This window comes from Vombatus ursinus, unplaced genomic scaffold (genome assembly GCF_900497805.2).
Source record: "Vombatus ursinus unplaced genomic scaffold, bare-nosed wombat genome assembly UNPS02010548.1, whole genome shotgun sequence".
Taxonomy (NCBI): Eukaryota; Metazoa; Chordata; class Mammalia; order Diprotodontia; family Vombatidae; genus Vombatus; species Vombatus ursinus.
In genome coordinates, this window is record NW_020950326.1 from 11,627,405 (window position 1) to 11,647,677 (window position 20,273).

The following is a 20,273-nucleotide window of genomic DNA, read 5'->3' on the forward strand; positions in this document are numbered from 1 at the left end:
ATTAGAATATTTTCTTTTGAGAAAAAGGTTGAAAAAAAATCACTCCTAATTCTCACTCTAAGCCAGAAAAGAAAAGTAAGTATAAGTGCTTTACTTTGTTAGAGGTTGGCACATTTCCTTAAAATCAAAATAAGTTAAATTATGACAAAGCTTCAGAGATTCTGCGTATAGACTAGAAGCCCAAGGCTGGACCACACTTTCTAATTTGGAGCATTTGACATAAATGAAAGGATTTTCCCCCTGTTTTTGCCTTTGTGGTAAAGTCCTCACAACCTAGCCAGCCAGACTGTATCATTCCTCTCTTCTCCCTTCAACAAACACTGATTTACCTCTGGGAACCAACTAGAGGCAGTAGTCTCTGAACTAGGCTGCTAACGCATTACGCCTTATCAAAAGGATTAGGAGTCTTCGATTCCAAGTAATATACTGGACAACAAGAAAAGAGACATAAGTGGAGGAAGAAAGATCATAAAACACTGGGGGAAAAAAAGGTATCGGGATGGGGTGGGGGAGTAGAGGCGTGAGAGAGAAAGGGTGGAGGTTAGAAATCGAACCAGATAAAATATGTATTTTTTTTTCAACCTGCCAATGTCAGTTTCTTTTCCCATTGGAGGAAAATCAATGAGACTGACAAAATTGAAATTTTTCAGCCCCCCCATCCCAATAAACATCTTAAATAAAATCGCTCTCCATAGAAGTCTTTCCTTAACTGCTCCATCTCCGTCCTCCTCCTTTTCTCCACCTTTTAAAAATTCTTCACTCTGCCAAGCTTTGTTTTAGAATATCCTCTACTTCCGTGTGTGTGTGTGTGTGTGTGTGTGAGTGAGTGAGAATGAGAGAGAGAGAGAGAGAGAGAGAGAGAGAGAGAGAGAGAGAGAGAGAATGAATCCCTTTCTTTTCTCCCCTGTCTTCCCAGGTAGCTTATGTGCGCGGCTGCAACTCTTCTGCTGCTGCTACGGCGGCGGTGGCGGTGGTTTGCTGCTGCTGCTGCTATCCGGGCTGCCTTCACCTCCTCCGGTGAACCAAGGAATGTTGTCACTGTCTCAGTCACTGACGCTGCTGTTGCCTCTCGCTGCTGCCACTGCCTCCACTACCGCCGCTTATCAGGAAAGGCCTGCCTAGTGGGGCAAAGACCCGCCCAGTCAACCTTCTTATAGGCGATCTAGGGCGGGTCTCCAGGACAAGGAGGCGGTGCAGCACCACCCCACTTGCCTATAAGGAGCTGTACACCGCCCGAGTGCTGATTCCAGCCCTCCTAGCCAGGAGGTGGATTCCGCTGCCAGTAGATCCCAGCAGCGCTTGTTGCTGCAGTTCGGTTGGGGTTTACACCTTTAAGGAGTGGGGGAAGAGGAAGAAGAGGAAGAAGGACGAACAGCAGTTGCAGCAGAAGCCCAGTAGCCCGAGGAGGAGGGCAAGGAGGAGGAGGAGAGGCAAGACCCCCAGTGACCATTTTGGTCTTATGTGGCTGGGCTCGGGATGGAGTGAACAAGCTAGTGACTGGAAAAGGGGGGGTGGGTCGGGGTGGGTGGGGGGAACACTGTGCAGAGGCTAGAGAGAAAATAGGAAGCTCGACTGGTCCCTGCGAAATTCGGGATTAAATTGGGAGAGACCGCTTGAGGGAAATGGATTCTGTACCCTCACTGGCCAGCGTTTTGACTTTACTATTCTCCGTCTTGTGGCATATAGGATCTACAGCTACAAACTGTAAGTAGCCAGGGTCACGGAAAGGAGCTGGGAGATGGGGGGAAACTGGCGTTAGGACGGCCAGTTAGCCACCTTCTGTATATATCTTATTTTTGCTTCTCTTACTCGGTTAGGAGAGAAGGTGCCAATAGGTGTGGATCTCTTACTCAAATCATTCTAAAAGTTAGCTATGTTTAGATTCACCAGCTTTGCTAGGTCCCTTGTCTTTAAATGCTAAAATTCAAAGTTCTAAGGAAACTGAAAGTCTTTGCTTTTATCTTGAAGCTAAGTCTATCCTCCCAGTTTCTTCCTTAGCTGAGAACCTTTCCTCTGACCCGGCTTCTCCAGAGAACAGCGCTTGGCTCAGACTGTATGACACTTGGGGTTGCTAGCATTAGAGAGATTCTCTGAGCCACCTCTCGCAGTGACAGTGGCTGATTTCTGAATGCAGCTTAGATTTGCTGTATGCTCAGAGCACTACAATATATGGCTTAAAAAAAAATCCACCCCACCACCTCCACCACCACCACCACCACCACCACCACCACTACAGCAGAATGCTTTTGGGGTCTCTAACACTGTTCACTCTTTAACAATGATTTGATTATATCCCTCTTAGGAGAGACATAGTGGCATACCTGAGCTGCACAATCAAAAGCTGGCCCCATTTTGGAGGTAGAGATTTGACCTCCCCCCAATATTTGTGACAACACAATCCTGAAAAGCCAACAAATGTATACTCTAGAAATCAAAACCTAATCTCATTCAATGCAGAATGTTTGGTGTAATGACAATGAGGGTTGGACACCCAGAAATCCTGCCACTTGCACTGTGCTTGTTGTGTCTTTAAAGAACCCAGTTCCTCAAACTTGAATGAATTGTCAATCCTTTCAGAAGCTGGAGACCAACTACTTAGCTCCCTCCCCAGGCAGGGGAAGATGGAGTTCAAATGCTCTGGAATCCCTGAAATGAGGCAGAACACAATTAAGCCATCTCTGAGCTTTCATAAGATGATCTTACAGTATTTTCCAAAGTTTTCACACCCCTTTCTCCAATGTTTGGGCAGGGTTCCTTCTAATGGCATGATTGTAATCATGCCTATTGAAATGGGTGGAGGGGTATTACTACCAAAGTAACTCCTTCTTCTTCTCACTGCACTTGGTGCAGCAGGACACCAATTATAGGTGTAGTCCTGACAAGACACACATCCAGAAAGAACAGAACCAGGCATATTTTAAATAGCTGAGATGACCCCAGACAGCACCATTACTTTTGTCACTAGTCAGAAGTTAAGAACAGTAGAAATCCACAAGGCTTATTCACAAGCCCTTATACAGATTTTATTGAAGTTTGCAAGCTAAGAAGGAATTGATAGAGGTCAGTCTCTTTAATAGGAAGACTTCAGATGCCCCTGGCAAAAAAAAAAAAAAAAATTGGTTAGAAAATAGGGACAGGATAGCATCTACTGAAGCTTTGCCTGTGTGTGTGTGTGTGTGTGTGTGTGTGTGTGTGTGTGTTTAAATGAAATTGATCCCATGGTGCCTTAGAAAAAGAATCTCTTTTGACTGAAATTGGTGTGAGGAAGTTAAGTACTGAGGTAATTTTTCTATCTCTTAGAACACTAGAGGTCAGTATTGTCTTAATGATGCAAAGGTATGGTGTCAAAAGTAGCTGAATTTTCCATATATCATATTTTTCTATATGAAGAAACTGACTACTTTGAATGCAGGATCAAAGTGAGAATGAGAAAGGGGAATGTTTTCAAGAAGTTACTACAATGGTAGCCCATGTTTGTGTGGGAGAGTTTTTAATGGACAAAAAAGATGTAAAGAAAGGCATTTTCTTTAAATTATTTGAATTACAAATCATGTTTTAGTAAAGTACATAAATGCTAACTGGCATGGATTTAAGACTGAGGCTTGTCATTACTAATGCAGCAATAAAGCAATTTCAAACATTTAAAAGCAAACTTTGCACTAAATGAGTTTTACTATTTCATCAGTGACAACTTAATTTCTCTGTTTCCAATCAACGTTTCTATTTAATACACACATAGAGCTTCCCAAACATTTTTGAATGAGAATTAAGGCATAATAAGCAATCTTCTTATTATAATGTACAACATTTATTTATTCACTGAGAAATGAGTTACTTGCAATGAATTAATCCTGAACATATTTGTCAGTGGTTCTCAGTTTTGATGAGCCTATGAGATCAATTGGCCCTAACTCCTCTATATTCTGGAGTGCACACATCATCTTCTTGAAATGTAAAGAGCAGTGGCTTAATATGCATTTATAGTCATTTACCACTAGCATACTTGAGTATTTAGAAACACACGGTGAAATGTTACAATTCCAGAGTTGGAAAGAAAATTAAACCAAGAATCTACCTGAAGCATGAATCTTAACTAAAATGTTTTCAGTAAAGTGGTCACCCACATAATCTCTGCTTGAACACCTCCAGTTATAGTGATCTCAATATCTACCACTGTAGCCCATTGCAATTTTTGAGAGATGGAGTTATTATGAAGATCTTCCTTAAAAAAGAGTAAATCTGCCAAAATTGTTTTTCACATAGAATAAAATTAGTAAAGAAAGCCTACTAAATATTTTGGAAGGAACTTTTTTTCCCCTCTCACATTTGCTTTTTCCACATGTCAAAATGATATTTCAAATCCCTTGAGACAATATTCTTTATTATGAATTATTTCACAAAGAGTCTTCATATCTGATAATAAAGAGACTTAATTTGAATAAATGCTATCTGGCTTTGGTACTGTTCATATGCCTATACATAAAAAAAAACCTCTATTTAAAATTCAAGTCAAAATTCAGTTACCCATTCCTTAAAATAAATCTGGTCATTCTTTCCCAGTTATGGGTTTTATAAGTTTGTAACTAAGAAAAAAATCAAATAAACCATGTTGAACTAGAAAGCTATACTGAGGATATATTTGGAGACATTTACAGAGATCACAATAAACTCTTTAAAAACATGTCAAGTTTTCATGATATTAAGTAACTATAAAGCATGACTTTTGGATTTTCCCTAAGGATATGAGTTAATTTTCCAAATGTAGTGATAATTGCCCAGAAGTAAACAGAAAATCATTTTTACCTACAATTCTGAATCCATGACACCATGAAGAAACAATGTGATTACTTAGAAAGCTAAAACCAAAGAAAATCCAAAGTTAAAAGAGCTAGATTTGTGGTTCTACTTATGCCATAAGTGAGCTATAAGAATACAGTCTGGTTATGCAATAACTTTGTGCTTCAATCCACTAAGGTACAAAACAAAATTTCATAAATTTTCTAAGAAAAATAGTTGCTAATGACCTTTAATTCTGAAAGAAAACTTTAAATGTTACTTTCTATAGAATACCATCTACTGTCACAATTACATCTAACTTAGCAAATGCAAAGAAAGTGAATGGTAACAAGAAGAATGGCATTATCAGATGGATTTTAATCATAAATGTCAATAATTGAAGCCATTTGCCTTATTATTATCTTAAATTTATCTTAGTCTTCTGAAAATTTCAAGACTCTTTGTTTATATACACTGAAGTACACTTAATGGCAGAGAGAAAGGAGATGCTAAGAAGGCACCTAGCCTTGTCTTTGAGGAGAAGGAAGGACTCCACTTCAGATATTTTGGAGAAACAAATGCAGATAACAATTTTAAACCTTAAAATAAGGAAATCCACAAGCCCTCTGAATAACAAGCATTACTGGAAAAACAAAAACAAAATTCCTAGGGGGTAGGGAGATGATCATTTTAGCAATCACTGAGTTCTTCATGCATCTTCACATGACATTTAAAGACCAACATAAATGAAGGAAGTCAGTGAGTAAATGTTCAAATGCATTTGAAACATTTTTGTCATGATGAGATGGACTTAAATGGCTACACTAGTATGAACTTCCACTTGCATACTAACAGGAAAACTAAACTAAATGAAAAGTTATTATGCAGTTAAGAATTATGAGAACATTAATCTCCATGAATATAAATTTAAAAGATTTAGAATTTCTGTCCCTTTGAAGTATGATCACTAATCTGCTTGTCTTTTGCCCATAATTTTATGACCAACCTTGATATGTTGATATGTGTGTGTATATATGTATGCATGCATGTGTAGATATAGCCATACGTTTATATGTGCATATACACATATGTACAATGAATGTATGCATACACACATCTCTGTGTATAAACATGTGTGTATGTGTACATGCATATGTGTGTGCATACACACATATTCTACCACTGTAGTTTTCATTTGGTGATGTCCAATATCCAAACTCCTTTTATTAAAACATCAGAACCTAACTAAATTGTGATCTGTTGTGATGGAGGTTTGGATCCATTTAGATTCTGTCTAAAAAGGTTTATTTACTGGAGGGACTTCATTATAACATAAGCATAACATTGTCCCAACAGCTGCTCCTCAAGCCTGGAGTTAGGAGAATCCAGTGAGGATATTTAAAGTGAAGAATGACATTCCATCATGTATGAAAAAAAAACAGAAAAAATGCACTCTGAGTCAATTAGATTGGGTTTTTATTCTCATTGTGGAATCAACTTTGTGTGAGATCTTGGGCAAGTTATTTTCCCTCCCTAAACATCAATTTCTTCTGCCATAAGATGAGGGTGGTGCCCTTGTCATATAAGGTTGCTTCCAGCTACAGACTAATTTAAATATAGATTCTGTCCTTTGGATGTCAGTCCTACTGGCTTCCATTTGACAACAGATTCTAAGGAAAAGAACCTTCCCATTTTCAACTCTTTATAAGCAAAAGTCTCTACAATCCAGCTGGTAGCAGAGAGTCTTATTTTATACAAAATAACAGTTATTATTTGTAGTGACCCTAAGTGTACTGAGAGGTCAGTTATTGATAATACTTTATGTCTATATACTGGAAAGAGCAATAGACTTGGAGTCAAGAGTGTGTGATATACCATTTACTAGCCATCTGACCCTGGACATCACTGATCTTCAATTTTCCTGTATGTAAAATGGCCACAAAAATTCTTGCCATACCACCTTTGTGTGGTTGTTGTTTAGTATAAAGGATCATGTAAAGGTGACCTTCTGTTGTTATTTTTATCATCACAGTTGCTATTATTTGAAATACAAAGTAACAGAAGTACAACTATTTCACCTATATTCATAAAAATTAAGGAATTGCTCATGAAATATAGGCATGCTGAATTGCTGCTTTCATAACTTTCCTCTTATGAGAGCATGCTTGATTTCTTATTTATGTGTTAAAAGTTCATTTGCTACTAAAAGAGAAATCCTTTTCAACCATCAGACCTCAGTGCCAAGTTTGAGCTAATTTTTTTAACTTGCTTTATAAAATTTTAATGAGCATTTACTATGTAGCCTGGAAAATATAGTGGAACTTATAGAGACATAGTTTGTTATGCTGCCCTAGTCAGTGTGAGGTAGCACTGTTTTAAATCCCATCCCATGGGGCTTAGTTAGCAACGTCCCCTAAGAACCTTGTTATGAAATATTCCTGGGTCATGAACCCCAGGGATGATGTATAGAGCTTCAGCATCCTGCTTTAAAACATTTCTGAGATGTGACTCAAATACCAGTGCTATATGAAGATAGGTAGCTTTTTTGGTCATGCACAAAGTTCGATCGGGTCTACCATTACATAATGCAAGGGGGAAAACAGCAGCCAGGTTCCTTAAGACAGAGTGAGATACAAACTTCTGAGCTCACTGAAGGCAACACCATGAATTTTCAAATGTTTCAATGACTGCCTCCATTCATTTTGACAAATGAGAGCTATAGATGTGAGCAAAGATGTTCTGTTTTTTTAAATGAAGTTCTTCTCTGGGAATACCAAACTACTGTATTCTCAGTGCACTGTATTTCATATTTGCATGACATTGTATAGCGTATGTTGTCTAGATCCATCATCCTGATGGATCCTCCAGCCCCTAAATTATGCTGGCTTTTTTGTCAGCAAAGTGAAGACTAGTCATTAAGGAATGTGTAATTAAACCTGAACATCCTCATTCTTATCCCTCTGCTGGAAAGTAAGTAAGCCAGAGCATCATTACCAGGATCAGGGGCATGCTTGGTGGAGATAGTAACATAAGAAGCTGGGGTGCCATGTTGATTTTCTATCATCGATAATTGATTTGCTGGCATCAATTTGGTGTCTCTGTATTTCTAATTGCTTTTGTGCCTATTCTTGAGGGTTGATTAATGCCATCTGTTCACCGGATCATCTGAATTGATTGAGTTTTAAGAGATGACAACAGTAATGCAGAAGCTAGAAAGAAAGTGAAGGGAAATGCCAAAACATTGTTCATGATGTACATTATTTTTAACTACCCACCCTTGGAAGCAGCAAAATCCCTCAGAAGACACTCCAAGGCAGATACCAGTCAAAGGAAATTTTCCTGATGGACAGATGTTATGTAGGTGTTAGTCCTAAGGCATTATTCTCTAAATGTGTGTGTGTATGCAATACACACACTCTCTTTTTCTCTCTCTCTTTCCCTCCCTCCCTCTCTTCTTCTTCTCTCTCTCTCTTCCTCCCTCCCACCCCTACCTACTCCCCTTTTCCTTTCCTTTCCCTCTCTCTCTCTTCTCTCTCTCCCTCTCTTTCTCTCTCTCTCCCCACTCTCATGAAGTTTTTACACATTTTGCTTGGATTTGGCAAATGGTTTCTTCTTGAGCTAATGATTATATTAATGATATGAGAACAAAAGAGGATTAGTGAAAAGCCTATTTGATTAAAATGCTAAACTGATGTACCCACATGGACATATGCAATAAAAATTAATTCCTCCAGAACATTGGATTACCAGAACTGGCCTTATGCATGGGTGGAGTGGGCTACATAATGTGTTTTTTGTATGCCTGAGAAAACCCACTTGTCCCTCAAAATATGTCTCCCACCACTTTATCTAACACCAATTACAATGACTTAATGCTCTTATCAATTAGGATTAGAATAGGCATAACTCTAATGAAGGAAATACAGCAACTTACCTTTAAACTAATATATAAGTGAAATATAAAACACCTAGATGTTGACTGAGGAGGAACTCCTGGGTTCCCTGAGAATGGCAAAGATAATATACACATTTTTACATATTATTTTAATCTGCCAAAGCACTTTCTTCATAACAATCCTTTGAGTTAGGTAATGCAGGTTTTGCTATGCCCATTTTATAAATGAGAAAATTGAGCCCAGAGAGGTTAAATGATTTCCCACCAATTGCATAACTAGTAAGTATTGAAACAGAAATTTAAACTCAGCTTTCTTAACTCTTCGTCCAGTGATCTTCAAACTACAACTTTCTTTGGAGGGAAAGGGTAAAGCAGGGAAAAAGTAATGTTGTCAAAGATTGACACTTCTATGTTCTCAATTTTGCATGTGTAAGGAATAGCATTTTACATGTATCCAACTTGAATAAAAGGAATAGGGGTTTCCCATTACTAAGAAGCAGTCTTCCTCAAACATCTAAAGGGTGGAACTTCTAAAACAAACCATTCTCTAAATGTAGGTCGTGTGATTATTTCTCCTTTGGAGTTCAATTTTCCATTTTCAAGGAAAGATAAAATGGAGCAGTATGGACCCTTCCCTTGTATAATAAGAAAGCTGACTGACTGCCAAAATAAAAAAAAAATGGAGAAGCAACTTCATTTGTCCCAAAAGAGAGAATGATGACATAGTTTTCAAACCTCAACTCAAGTTAGAGCAACATGTGTTGGAATCATTCTAAAGTATTTGATTTCTTCCTTTGTGCCTAGACTACAGTTGAGTACAGCATCAGTACTGAGGTGTGTGCTGCATGGAATTGAACACTAAATTTAGTAAGACTCTACCTCATAAAAAGACACCAAAGATAAGAAAATTCAAAAAAGCACCTTATTGAGAAAACCAACAAACAAGAACACTCAAACTACTACCAAACTGAAGAGCAAAATACAATAAAACTGGTACGGGAGAGAGGATATTTAACTCACCTTCTGGTAGTAATTGAAACAAATCAGGAGGGTTTAAAAAATTATTCCAGCTAATGCTTAAAAGACATACAGAGGTGGAGAAAGTAGAAAAGTGATACAGTGGTTTCTCCCTGTTCCCCAATCAAGTAGGATCCATTGCGGAGCATGTTTTTGTTTTTGTTTTCATTTTTAATAGAGATCATAGAATCCTGGCAATGGTGGGAACTTAAAAATCATCTGAATCTTCATTGCACAAAAGAGGAAATTAGGGTCTACTGACTGAAGTGAGTTGTTCATGGTCATATATCTAGTATGTGGCAGCATCAAGGGATAGAATCCCAATGTCATGACGCATCATAAGGTGCTTTCCCCTCACTACACTAAACTGCTTCTTTCTGTCTCTCTCTCACTCTATGTGTGTTTATGTGTATGTACATATACATACACATATATATACATATACATATATACACACACATATGTGAAGGGGATTAGGGAGAGGAAATTAAGAGAGTTGATGATGAGAAGGGAAAGCAGATTTTAAGGAGTGAGTTTAAGAATCCGAAGAACTAGTTTGTTAAGAAAGAACACTGTACCAAAAATTGTGTGTGTGTGTGTGTGTGTGTGTGTGTGTGTGTGTGTGTGTGTGTACATACACACATATGTATATCCCTTCCACATTGTAGGGGTTAGGGGTGAGGCACACCCGTAACCTGGAAAATCTGTGTAAAATGTTTTGGCCCTCTCTTTGTACCAGAGAAGAAGTTTGAATTATTATGGTATTAAGAGATAAAATAGGTTGATGTTATGCAATGCTATACATATATTTTATGCATTTCTGAAATTCTAAATGTTTTTCTGTGTTGTCTGCTGGCCTATCTGTGGCTTCCTCAAAACTCCCCAAAATTTTCCATTTAATTTCTCATGCTGACCCACATTGTATCTAAACTACAATGGGGAAAGTTGCAATGTAGTAGGGATGACTGTATATATATATATATATATATATATATACACATATCTATATCTATACATATATGTGTGTATGAATGTATGTTTATATATATATATATCTGTCTGTCTATCTGTCTATATTTGTTGTTGTTATTTAGTCATGTCAGATACTTCATGACTCCGTTAAGAATTTTCTTGACGAAGATACTGGAGTGGTTTGCCATATCCTTCTCTAGGTCCTTTTTTACACATGAGAAAACTGAGGCAAACAAGGTTAGGTAACTTGCAAATGCTCAGACAGCTAGTGTCTAAGGCCAGATTTAAATGTGGGTCTTCCTAACTGCAGGACCAGAACTCTAGGCACTGCACCATCTAGCTATCATCTATCTACATATATATATATATTACCATATATCACATAACTGATTCACACACACATACACACACATACTCATACACATGTATATATGTATACGTGTGTATATACATGTATGTATATGTGTATTATATAATAACTGAAAGGAGGAGAGTCTAGTGGACAGACACAATGGAAAGTTTTAAAAAGGGTCACTTTGTTTGATCTACCTCATTTGATTACAGCCTATTGATATGTTCCTTTTGGCAAGGCAAGCCCTGGGGACAATTGTGAGATTGACTAAAGTTGTCTTTAGTTCTCCTTACTCAATTCTCTCTCTCTACTTCCCATACAAGATGTAAAATGTTCTCTTTCCTGTGAAAAAGCTATCAGGTGAAGATCCCACTAAGGTATCCATTCCTCCAATGGAGGTTAGAATTTTAAAAATTTAATATTTTATTTTCCCCATATACATGTAAAAACAATTTTAACTTTGTTTTTTTTTAATTTTGAGTTCCAAATTCTCATCCTTCCTACCTTTCCTCTCATCCTTGAGAAGGCATGCAATTTTATATAGATTATACATGTGCTGTCATGAAAAAAATATTTCCATATTAGTCATGTTGTAAAATAAAACATGGCCAAAAAAAACCAGACAAAAATAAAATAAAAAAAAAGAATATGCTTCAATCTGAATTTAAACTCCATCAGTTCTTTCTCTGGAAATGGATAACATTTTTCATCACAAGTCCTTCAGAAATGTCTTAAGTTGCATTGCTGAGAATAGCTAAGTCATTAACAGTTGATCATAATGAAATATTGCTGTTCCTGTGTTCAATGTTATTTTAGTTATGCTCATTTCATTTTGTATTACATCATGTAAGTATTTCCAGTTTTTTAAAACCATCCTACTTGTCATTTCTTTTAATACAATAATATTCCAACACACTCATATACCACAACTTATTCAACCATTCCCCAATAGATGGGCATCCCTTCAATTTCTGATTCTTTGCCAACACTTTCTAAGAGTTGCTATAAATGTTTTTGTACTTATAGGCCTTTTCCTTTTTGTTTTTTTATTTCTTTGGGATACAGATCTACTAGTGGTATTGCTGGATCAAAAAGTATACACTTTGGTTGTCCTTTGGGCATACTTCCAAATTGCTCTCCAGAATGGTTAGGTCAGTTCACAATTGCAACAGTGAATCAATTGAAATATTGAAATTGAAATATTCCCACATGTCCTCCAACACTTGTCATTTTTGTTTTCTTCCATATTAACCAGTTTGATAGGTGTGGGGTGGTACCTCAAAGTCATATTAATTTGTGGTCTAATTGATAGTGATTGAGAACATTTTTTCATATGACTATAGATAGCTTTGTTTTCGTCTTCTGAAAACTGCCTATTCATATCCTTTGACCATTTATCAATTGGGGAATGACTCATTTTTTTATAAATTTGACTCAATTCTCTATATATTTGAGACATTAGGCATTTATTAGAGAAACTAGATTACTATGTATTTCCCTCCATCCTATTTTCTCCCTATTAATCTTTTTCTCTCTTTTTTTCACCCTGTCCATCCTCAAAAGTGTTTCGCTTTTGACTATTGCCTCCCTTAATCTACCCTCCCTCTATCAATCCCACCACCCCTTCTTTTATTTTCCTCTCCTGCTTTCCTGTAGGGTAAAATAGGTTCTTTATCCAACTAAGTTGTATGTTATTCCTTCTTTGAGCCAAATCCTATGACAGTAAGGTTCAAGCACTTCCCTTCCCACTTTCTGCACCTTTCCCTCCACTAGAAAACTCTTTTGTACCTCTTTTATGTCAGATAATTTACTCTATTCTGCCTCTCCTTTCCCCCTTCTCCCAGTGCATTCCTCTTTTCACCCCTTAATTTAATTTTATTTTTAGATATCATCCCATCATATTAAATTCACCACCATGCCCCTCTTGTCTATTCTCCTTGTAACTGCCCTAATAATGAGAAAGTTCTCAGGGTTGCATGTATAATCTTCCAATGTAGGAATGTGAACAGTTTAACTGTGTTAAACTTCTTATGATTTTCTCTTTCCTGTTTACCTTTTTATGCTTCTCTTGAGTCTTGTATCTGAAAATCAAATTTTCTATTTATCTCTGATCTTTTCATCAGGAATGCTTGAAACTTCCCTATTTCTTCCAATATCTATTAACTGCCTCCCCCCTCCAAGGATTATACTTTTGTTTTGCTGGATAGGTGATTTTTGGTTGTACTCCTAGGTTCTCTGCCCTCTGAAATATAAAATTCCAAGTCCCCTCCTGCTTCAATATAAAAGTGCTAAAACTTCTGTTATCCATACTGTGGCTCCATGATATTTGAACTATTTCTTTTTGGTGGCTTGCAGTATTTCTCTTTGACCTGGGAACTCTGGAATTTGGCTATAATATTCCTGGAAGTTTTCCTTTTGGGATCTCTTTCATAAGGTGATTGGAGGATTCTTTCAATTTCTATTTTATCCTCTGGTTCTAGAATATTAGGGCAGTTTTCTTTGATATATTCTTGAAAGATGATATCTAAGTTCTTTTTCTTTTTAAACACAGCTTTCAAATAGTTTAATAATTCTAAAATTATCTCTCCTGGATCTATTTCTTAGATCAGTTTTTTTCCCAAAAAGATTTTTCATATTTTCTTCTATTCTTTCATTCTTTTGATTTTGTTTTATTGTTTCTTTATCTCACATAAAGTCATTAGCTTCCACTTGCCCAATTCTAATTTTTAAAGAATTTTCATCAGTGAGCTTCTGTCCCTTCTTTTCTATATGGCCAATTCTACTTTTTAAGGAGTTCTTCTATTCAGTGAATTTTTGTGCATCTTTTACCATTTGACTTATTCTGATTTTTAAGGTGTTATTTTCTTCTTTATTGTTTTATGCCTTATTTACCAAGCTATTGATATGTTGACAATTTTTTTCATTATTATCTTACCTCACTCTCATTCCTTTACCTAATTTTTCCTGTATTTCTCTTATTTGATTTTTTGAGCTCTCCCAGAAATTCTTTGGCCTCAGACCCATTCACAATTTTCTTTGAGGCTTTTGATGTAGCAATTTTAACTTTATTGTCTTCTTCTGAGTTTGTATTCTGATCTTCCCTGTCACCATAGTAACTCTCCATGGTAAGGTTCTTTTGTTTGCTCATTTTTCCAGGCTAATTCTTGACTTTTAATTTGATGTTAAAGTTGAGCTCTATTCCCAAGGTGGAGGTGACACTGTCACAAACTTCAGGTTTTTTTATGCAGCAGTTTTCAGAGGTAATTCTGGGATTCTATAAATTTCAGTTCTTCAAAGATGGTATGGTCTAAGGAGAGATTTGTTTACTACTCTCCTTGCCTATGCTCTGGTCTGTGAGCAACTACAAGCACTCTTTTCCACCCTGGAACTGTTGCCAGGGTCACAATTGCTCTGCAGCTACAAGCTCTATCTAATGTGTTCTTGCTCCTATTCACCTTGGGACTGTGACTCAGGACTAACACTTGTATCCCTATATGGGCAGTGCAACAGACTCATATGCCCAGTGCCAACAAAGTGACCCTTGTAATCTTCTTTTGACCATTTGTCTAACCCCCTTACCATCTGAGGGCTGAGAGCACCAGAAGCCATGGCTGCCACAGCTGCTGTGGCTGATTCAGTCACCCCCAAGACCTTCTGTTGTTCTGCTGGGGTTTCGCCTACACTGTTGCAGTCTATGTCAAACTACACTCCACTCTCATCCCCATGAGACAGACCTTTCCTGCAGACCTTCTGCCTCTCGAGAATTTATTTTGAGGAATTATTTAAATTTATTTGGAGTGGGATTTGGGAAAGCTTGAAGTTCCTGCCTTTTTCTCTTCCATCTTGACTCTAACCCCTGATGTTAACATTAGCATTTAACAGAACAAAATATCTTTATTTCAAACAGTGATACCCTATTACTGGAATTTAAACCATCAAGTGTAAGATTGATTGAGGTAGGAAGTAGACATACTTGGAATCGTACTTCATTGGAGGCTGCCTGCCCATACTATTTTTCTGGCCACTTCTGTCTTTTAGCATTATATCTAAGCCCTGAAGATCCTGATTATTATTAAGTCTAGAATCTTTATCTCTCATGTGTTCTCTCTCTTACCCCTGCACACACATGTATGCGTGCATGCACACACACATACACACACACACACACACACTATAACAAAATAATAGTAAAAACAATAAGCCCACTACTTTCTATGAGGTAGCAGATTCATCTACATCATCTCAAAGCTCATTAATAGACAGGATACACTTTTTGATGTAATCTAAATCTATTTATAAAACCCTGGACATAGCACATTATATCCTCTAAGTCACATTATATTGTCCTTTTGTCCCCAGTTATTGTTCCTTCCCAAATGTCACACAGTAATCAGTCCTAGATGCCACCCTGACCCCTCCCTAGAAGGAAATGTCAATGAACAAAAGTTATCTTCAAGAAAAGTGGTGTTTATCCTTGTGTTTCCATCTAGGTGTTGCAGACCTCTTTCTCGTCAGTAATTATAATTCTTCATCAGTTTTATACTTTCTGTTCTCTCTTTTTCCATTCCAACTAACTTACCTAGTCATCAGTCTATAGAATGTAGCCACATCTCTCACCAAACCAGGGTTAGGTAGTGGACCAAGTAATGGCTTTCACATTTCCTCAATTCACATTGTATATATTCAGACTTTATATCTTTGGATCGAAGTCAGTAAATGTTATGGAGGCCAAGGGGTTAAACTATTTAAGTAAGTGTCTAGGTTTGGACAAAAACAAATCAAGGTTATTTTTCATTTGCAACTATTATGTATTCTCTAATTTTTATCTATGACTATTTAAAAAATATCTGTGGCATACTGTTAAGACCTAATAAAAATAGTCCTGAGGTGTTTTGTTTTGTTTTGTTTTGTTTTGTTTTGTTTTGTTTTGTTTTTGTGAAATGATGGAAGCACAGTAGCAGTCATGCAATATCTGACCAATTAAAAGGAAGCAGAGACCAGAAGACAGTTAGTATTAAGCAGCATCACTCGTTTTGTCACTTTCTCTGTAATTACAGTTATTAACAATGTTACTGAGAGTAGTGAAAGTCTCTCTATTGGTATTCTTCCTCTACTTATCTGTGATTGTTAGTAGACGTATGACCTTACCCAATGAAGAACTTTCACTGGTATTGCACATGGAGAGAGAGAGAGAAAGAGAGAAAGAGTAAAAGAGAGAGAGAGAGAGACAGAGAGAGAGAGAGAGACAGAGAGAGAATAGAGAGACAGAAACCCAAAGAAAAAGTATATCTTTCCTATAGAATACTTCCAGGGTCAGTGATTTCAAAGTTCCTTCACCAATGCATATTGAAAAACATTACTTTCAGAGATAAGCCTTTATGCCTTGAGCTAGGTCAGTTCCTGGACACCAAACATACCATCTCTAGCTGAACCACTATCCACAGATTTTACCCAAACTCAATATAGCACCTATATAGTCTTTGAGTTTCAATGATGATTACTTTAACAACCCAGCATCACCTCCACATCACAATAAGAAAGTGGAGAGGGAGGAGTTAGGATTGCCAGATTCCCTGAAGATTAGACTGTGATATATTTGGGGGAATCAATTGTTTTATACTATTATTTTGAAGTTAATATTACTAATTGAGTTGTATGTATAGCCTTTATGTGAAACTCTTATTCCAGGGAATGTCGAGATTTATTATTCCTCAAGGTCAATATTGACTTGGATGTCACCTCAGTGAGTATTTACCCTTCTGGATAACAAATTGAAATAGACATTCAGATGGAAGTTAATATTTATTCATTTACTGAAATGTAATATTGTCTGCCAGTGGGATGGATGAATGTTATCTGGGAGGGAAATAGGAATACTCCTACTGTTTTAACCTCTCCACTATTGAGCTGCATTGTTAAGAGTACCAGGTAAAAGGGCTTATATTCTGATTTAACTCTGTCCCTTAGATTCTACTTGTAAATGCATAACTCTCTCATATTCTTCTTGCAACATAACAGACTAAAAGCTAAACTTCAGCATAACCTGTTTGACATTTCAGTAATATAAAAGCGTGTCTGTGTGTCTGTGTGTCTGTGTGCATGTGTGCATTTGTGTATGTGTGCACACAGTTTTTGTAGTTTGGTGGTGGTACTTGGGCTTATAGATAATAAGTCACCTTGGATAAATAAGCACCTTGGTTTGATAATTTATTTAGGATAGGATATTGTCACCCCAGAAACAGGAAGCAACTTTAGCAGTTATCTAAATAAATGAAAAAATACAAGAAGAGGCAGACAGTTATAAGGTGATTCTTTTTGAGAGTATTGATTTGCTGTTTTGAAATAACCCAATACAGTGTCAACTGTATATAGGAGCCCATTTGTGTGTGTGTGTGTGTGTGTGTGTGTGTGTATGTGTGTATGTGTGTTTAATAACTGTCCACTTGTTACTTAGCAGTAGGCAGGACCACTTATTCACAGTTATTTCATAAATCAAACTAGGTTTAAGTTGTTTCTAAAAATGTGATTCTGTAATAGAAATCCTCCCGTTGATTTTTCTCCACAGTACTGCAGTTATTTTAGTGGAAGACTAGTAGTAATTTATGCAATGAACCATGTGTCAGCATTAACAGAACAGCTATGTCAATCACATTATAAAATGGGCAAAGTATTTAAATAAAAACATAATATTTACAAGATATGCCTTTTGTTATAGAACACTCTCTATTTCTAATGACAAAAACTTCCTAACACAATGTGTTTATGTCTTTGTCCTTTACAGACAAGATGGATTATTCGTTTAGTTGTCACCTTGGCAAATCCTTCCAAGCCTTTGAGTGCCTGACAAAAGATTTGGACTTATGACAGGAGACCATAATTAGGCTCAATCTGTGGCTTCACACTGAGGGGAATAAACCCCTGTGCACATTTATTAGTAAAGCTAATCCAGGGAATAGCTAAGCAAGTGAAACAAAATCAATTCAGAGAGAAAATGTAGAACTCCATTGATGTTTTTATTCTAATCAATATACTGTTTGGGGTAAAGGCTTCTATGTTTTCTACATGAATATTAATTTTGGTTGGCAAATACAATTTGATTTATTGAGTGCTTTTATCTGAGTACAATGTGGTTATGTCAAGGAGGTGATGACATCACTTCATTTGTGTGGAAGGCCGCTTTCTCTTCTGGATTGGGTTCAATTTGGAAAATGAAAATTCCACTTTTTGGCTACTGTATTCTTATATTTACTCCAAATTAGAAAGTGCTAAAGCAGAGGCTAGAAACCTTTCAAAATTGGGGTGCCTAGTAACTGATCACTGCTCTTCTCATGCCTGGGAAGGTTATCTAGGAGAAATAGGTAAGAACACTGAAAAGTACCTATCATCATCTTTGCCATAATTAATCATCAAGTCTGTTTCACCAATTCAAGAATCATTTGGACTAAACAGGTTCATTTCAGGATCATATAGTCTGAAAGTTTTCAGGGGCTATCAGATCCAAACCCCTTGTTTTGCATATGAAGAAACTGAGGGACAGATAAGCTGAGTGACTTGTCCAGAATTTCACAACAAAGATCCAAACTCAGGTCTTCCTGACACTAGGTCAAGTGTTCTGGTCATTTAAAAAAATTCAAATACCAATGGTAAAGTTAAACTTAGTCACCCTTTAGTGGTAGCTAGAGAGGAAACAAGAATAGAGAATATACTGAATTGAAATTCAGCAAGCCTGCTTTCTAGTAGCAGTTCTAAAACTCTGTGACTTTGGTTAAACCACTTAGCTTCTCTGAGATTAACTTCCTTGTACATAAAATGAGGACTTGAGTTCAAATTCTACCTCTGACATTTACCACCTTATTAACTTGGGCAACAGCTTAAACTCCCTATCCCTCAGTTTCTTTATCTGTAACACAAGGATGCTGTACTCAGAGGCCTCTGAGGTCCTTTCAGCTCTCTGTCTATGAATCCATGCCCTTTTGATTTCCAAAACCTTCATTTTAGCACTTTTACTAGTTCTGTCCTCCAAGGAAGTGGCAGCACTCTATCCACTATACCATGAAGATTATAATTTAATCAGATAATCCAAGTTTTTCCTCCCAAAGTTTATTTAATTCAGAAAACAGCACTAACATATGCTGGGCAATGGGAGAAAGACAACCTTATTGAAATATGGCCTCTTCTCTCAGGAAGATTAAAATCTAATGTGAGGCAGTAGGTTGAAGGTAGGGCACAAGGAAGGCAGTAGAGGTGGTCATATATAAGTACAATACAGCAAAGAGTATGAAATTGTATGACATGAATAACGTGCTATGAGCGTTCTCCAGACACTGAAAACTGAGAGAAAGAAGAAAAGACTCAGAAAATCTTGCTCCAATTCCCAAGTCTTCTACTTACTGGTTGTATGAATTGTCAAGTTCCTTCATGTCTCTGGACCTCTTTTCTCATCCACAAAATAAGGGGCTTGGATAAAATGACCACTAAGGTCTCTACTAGATCTAACATTTTGACTACAGAATTTTTTTCTGATAGTGGAAATAGGAGAAGGAGTTTGGGAGCATGCAGTACTCTTTCAGGAGGGCAGACTGGAGTCAGACGCTAAAATGAGGGTCTTTGGACAGACAGCCCGAGATTAGAAAGAAGGCACTCTCTAACCATAGAGACAAACTTGAACTATCTTTGCATTTTTCCCTAGGGTCTTGGTGGCAGAAACTGCCCATCTATTGCTGGCAAGAATCTGGACAGGCCCATTTGGCAGTCACTTTAAGGCTGCCAGTGCTGGAACTGAAGCAACGAACAAGCAATCAAACACAAAAATATGTGAATAAATGCATGAAATTGCCAGGCTTTTATGTAGTTGCCTGATTTTTCTCTTTTGTTGTCCCTATAAAACTTCCTCTGTGAATTCTGGAGGTAACAAACCCTAATTCTGCAGGTGTCTTCTGATATTGCATCATGAGATATCTCTGGAAATGTCATAAAATTATCTGTTTGGATGTCATTTTCTGATTAAAACACCTCAAAGTCTAAAATTCAAGTAGGCTGCAAGCTTGGTCGACTATCTCCATTAATTCTTCTCTTTTTCTTTTTTCCTATTTCCTTTTATAGGAAGTAATAATTCTTTCTAAAGGAAATATAATTACTAATTTGACCTTCCAGTAAGAATAAGTCTTGGCTTAACTTCTAGTAAATGACTGATGATAACACCAAGTAGGCTTCAAAATATCACAGAATCTCACACCTTAGAGTTGGAAGGACCTCAGAGAT

The 20,273-nt window shown here is 37.0% G+C and overlaps 1 protein-coding gene across 1 annotated transcript in view; it reads left to right on the plus strand.

Annotated features, from left to right (window-relative positions):
- Nucleotides 1-1,573: 1,573 nt before the first annotated feature.
- CNTNAP5 (contactin associated protein like 5) overlaps nucleotides 1,574-20,273 on the plus strand; it is an 880,169-nt gene continuing 861,469 nt past the window's right edge. Inside the window, exon 1 of the mRNA XM_027854715.1 lies at nucleotides 1,574-1,704. Within this exon, the coding sequence (XP_027710516.1) occupies nucleotides 1,623-1,704 (82 nt within the window). The 5' untranslated portion in view covers nucleotides 1,574-1,622. The remainder of the gene's footprint in view (nucleotides 1,705-20,273) is intronic.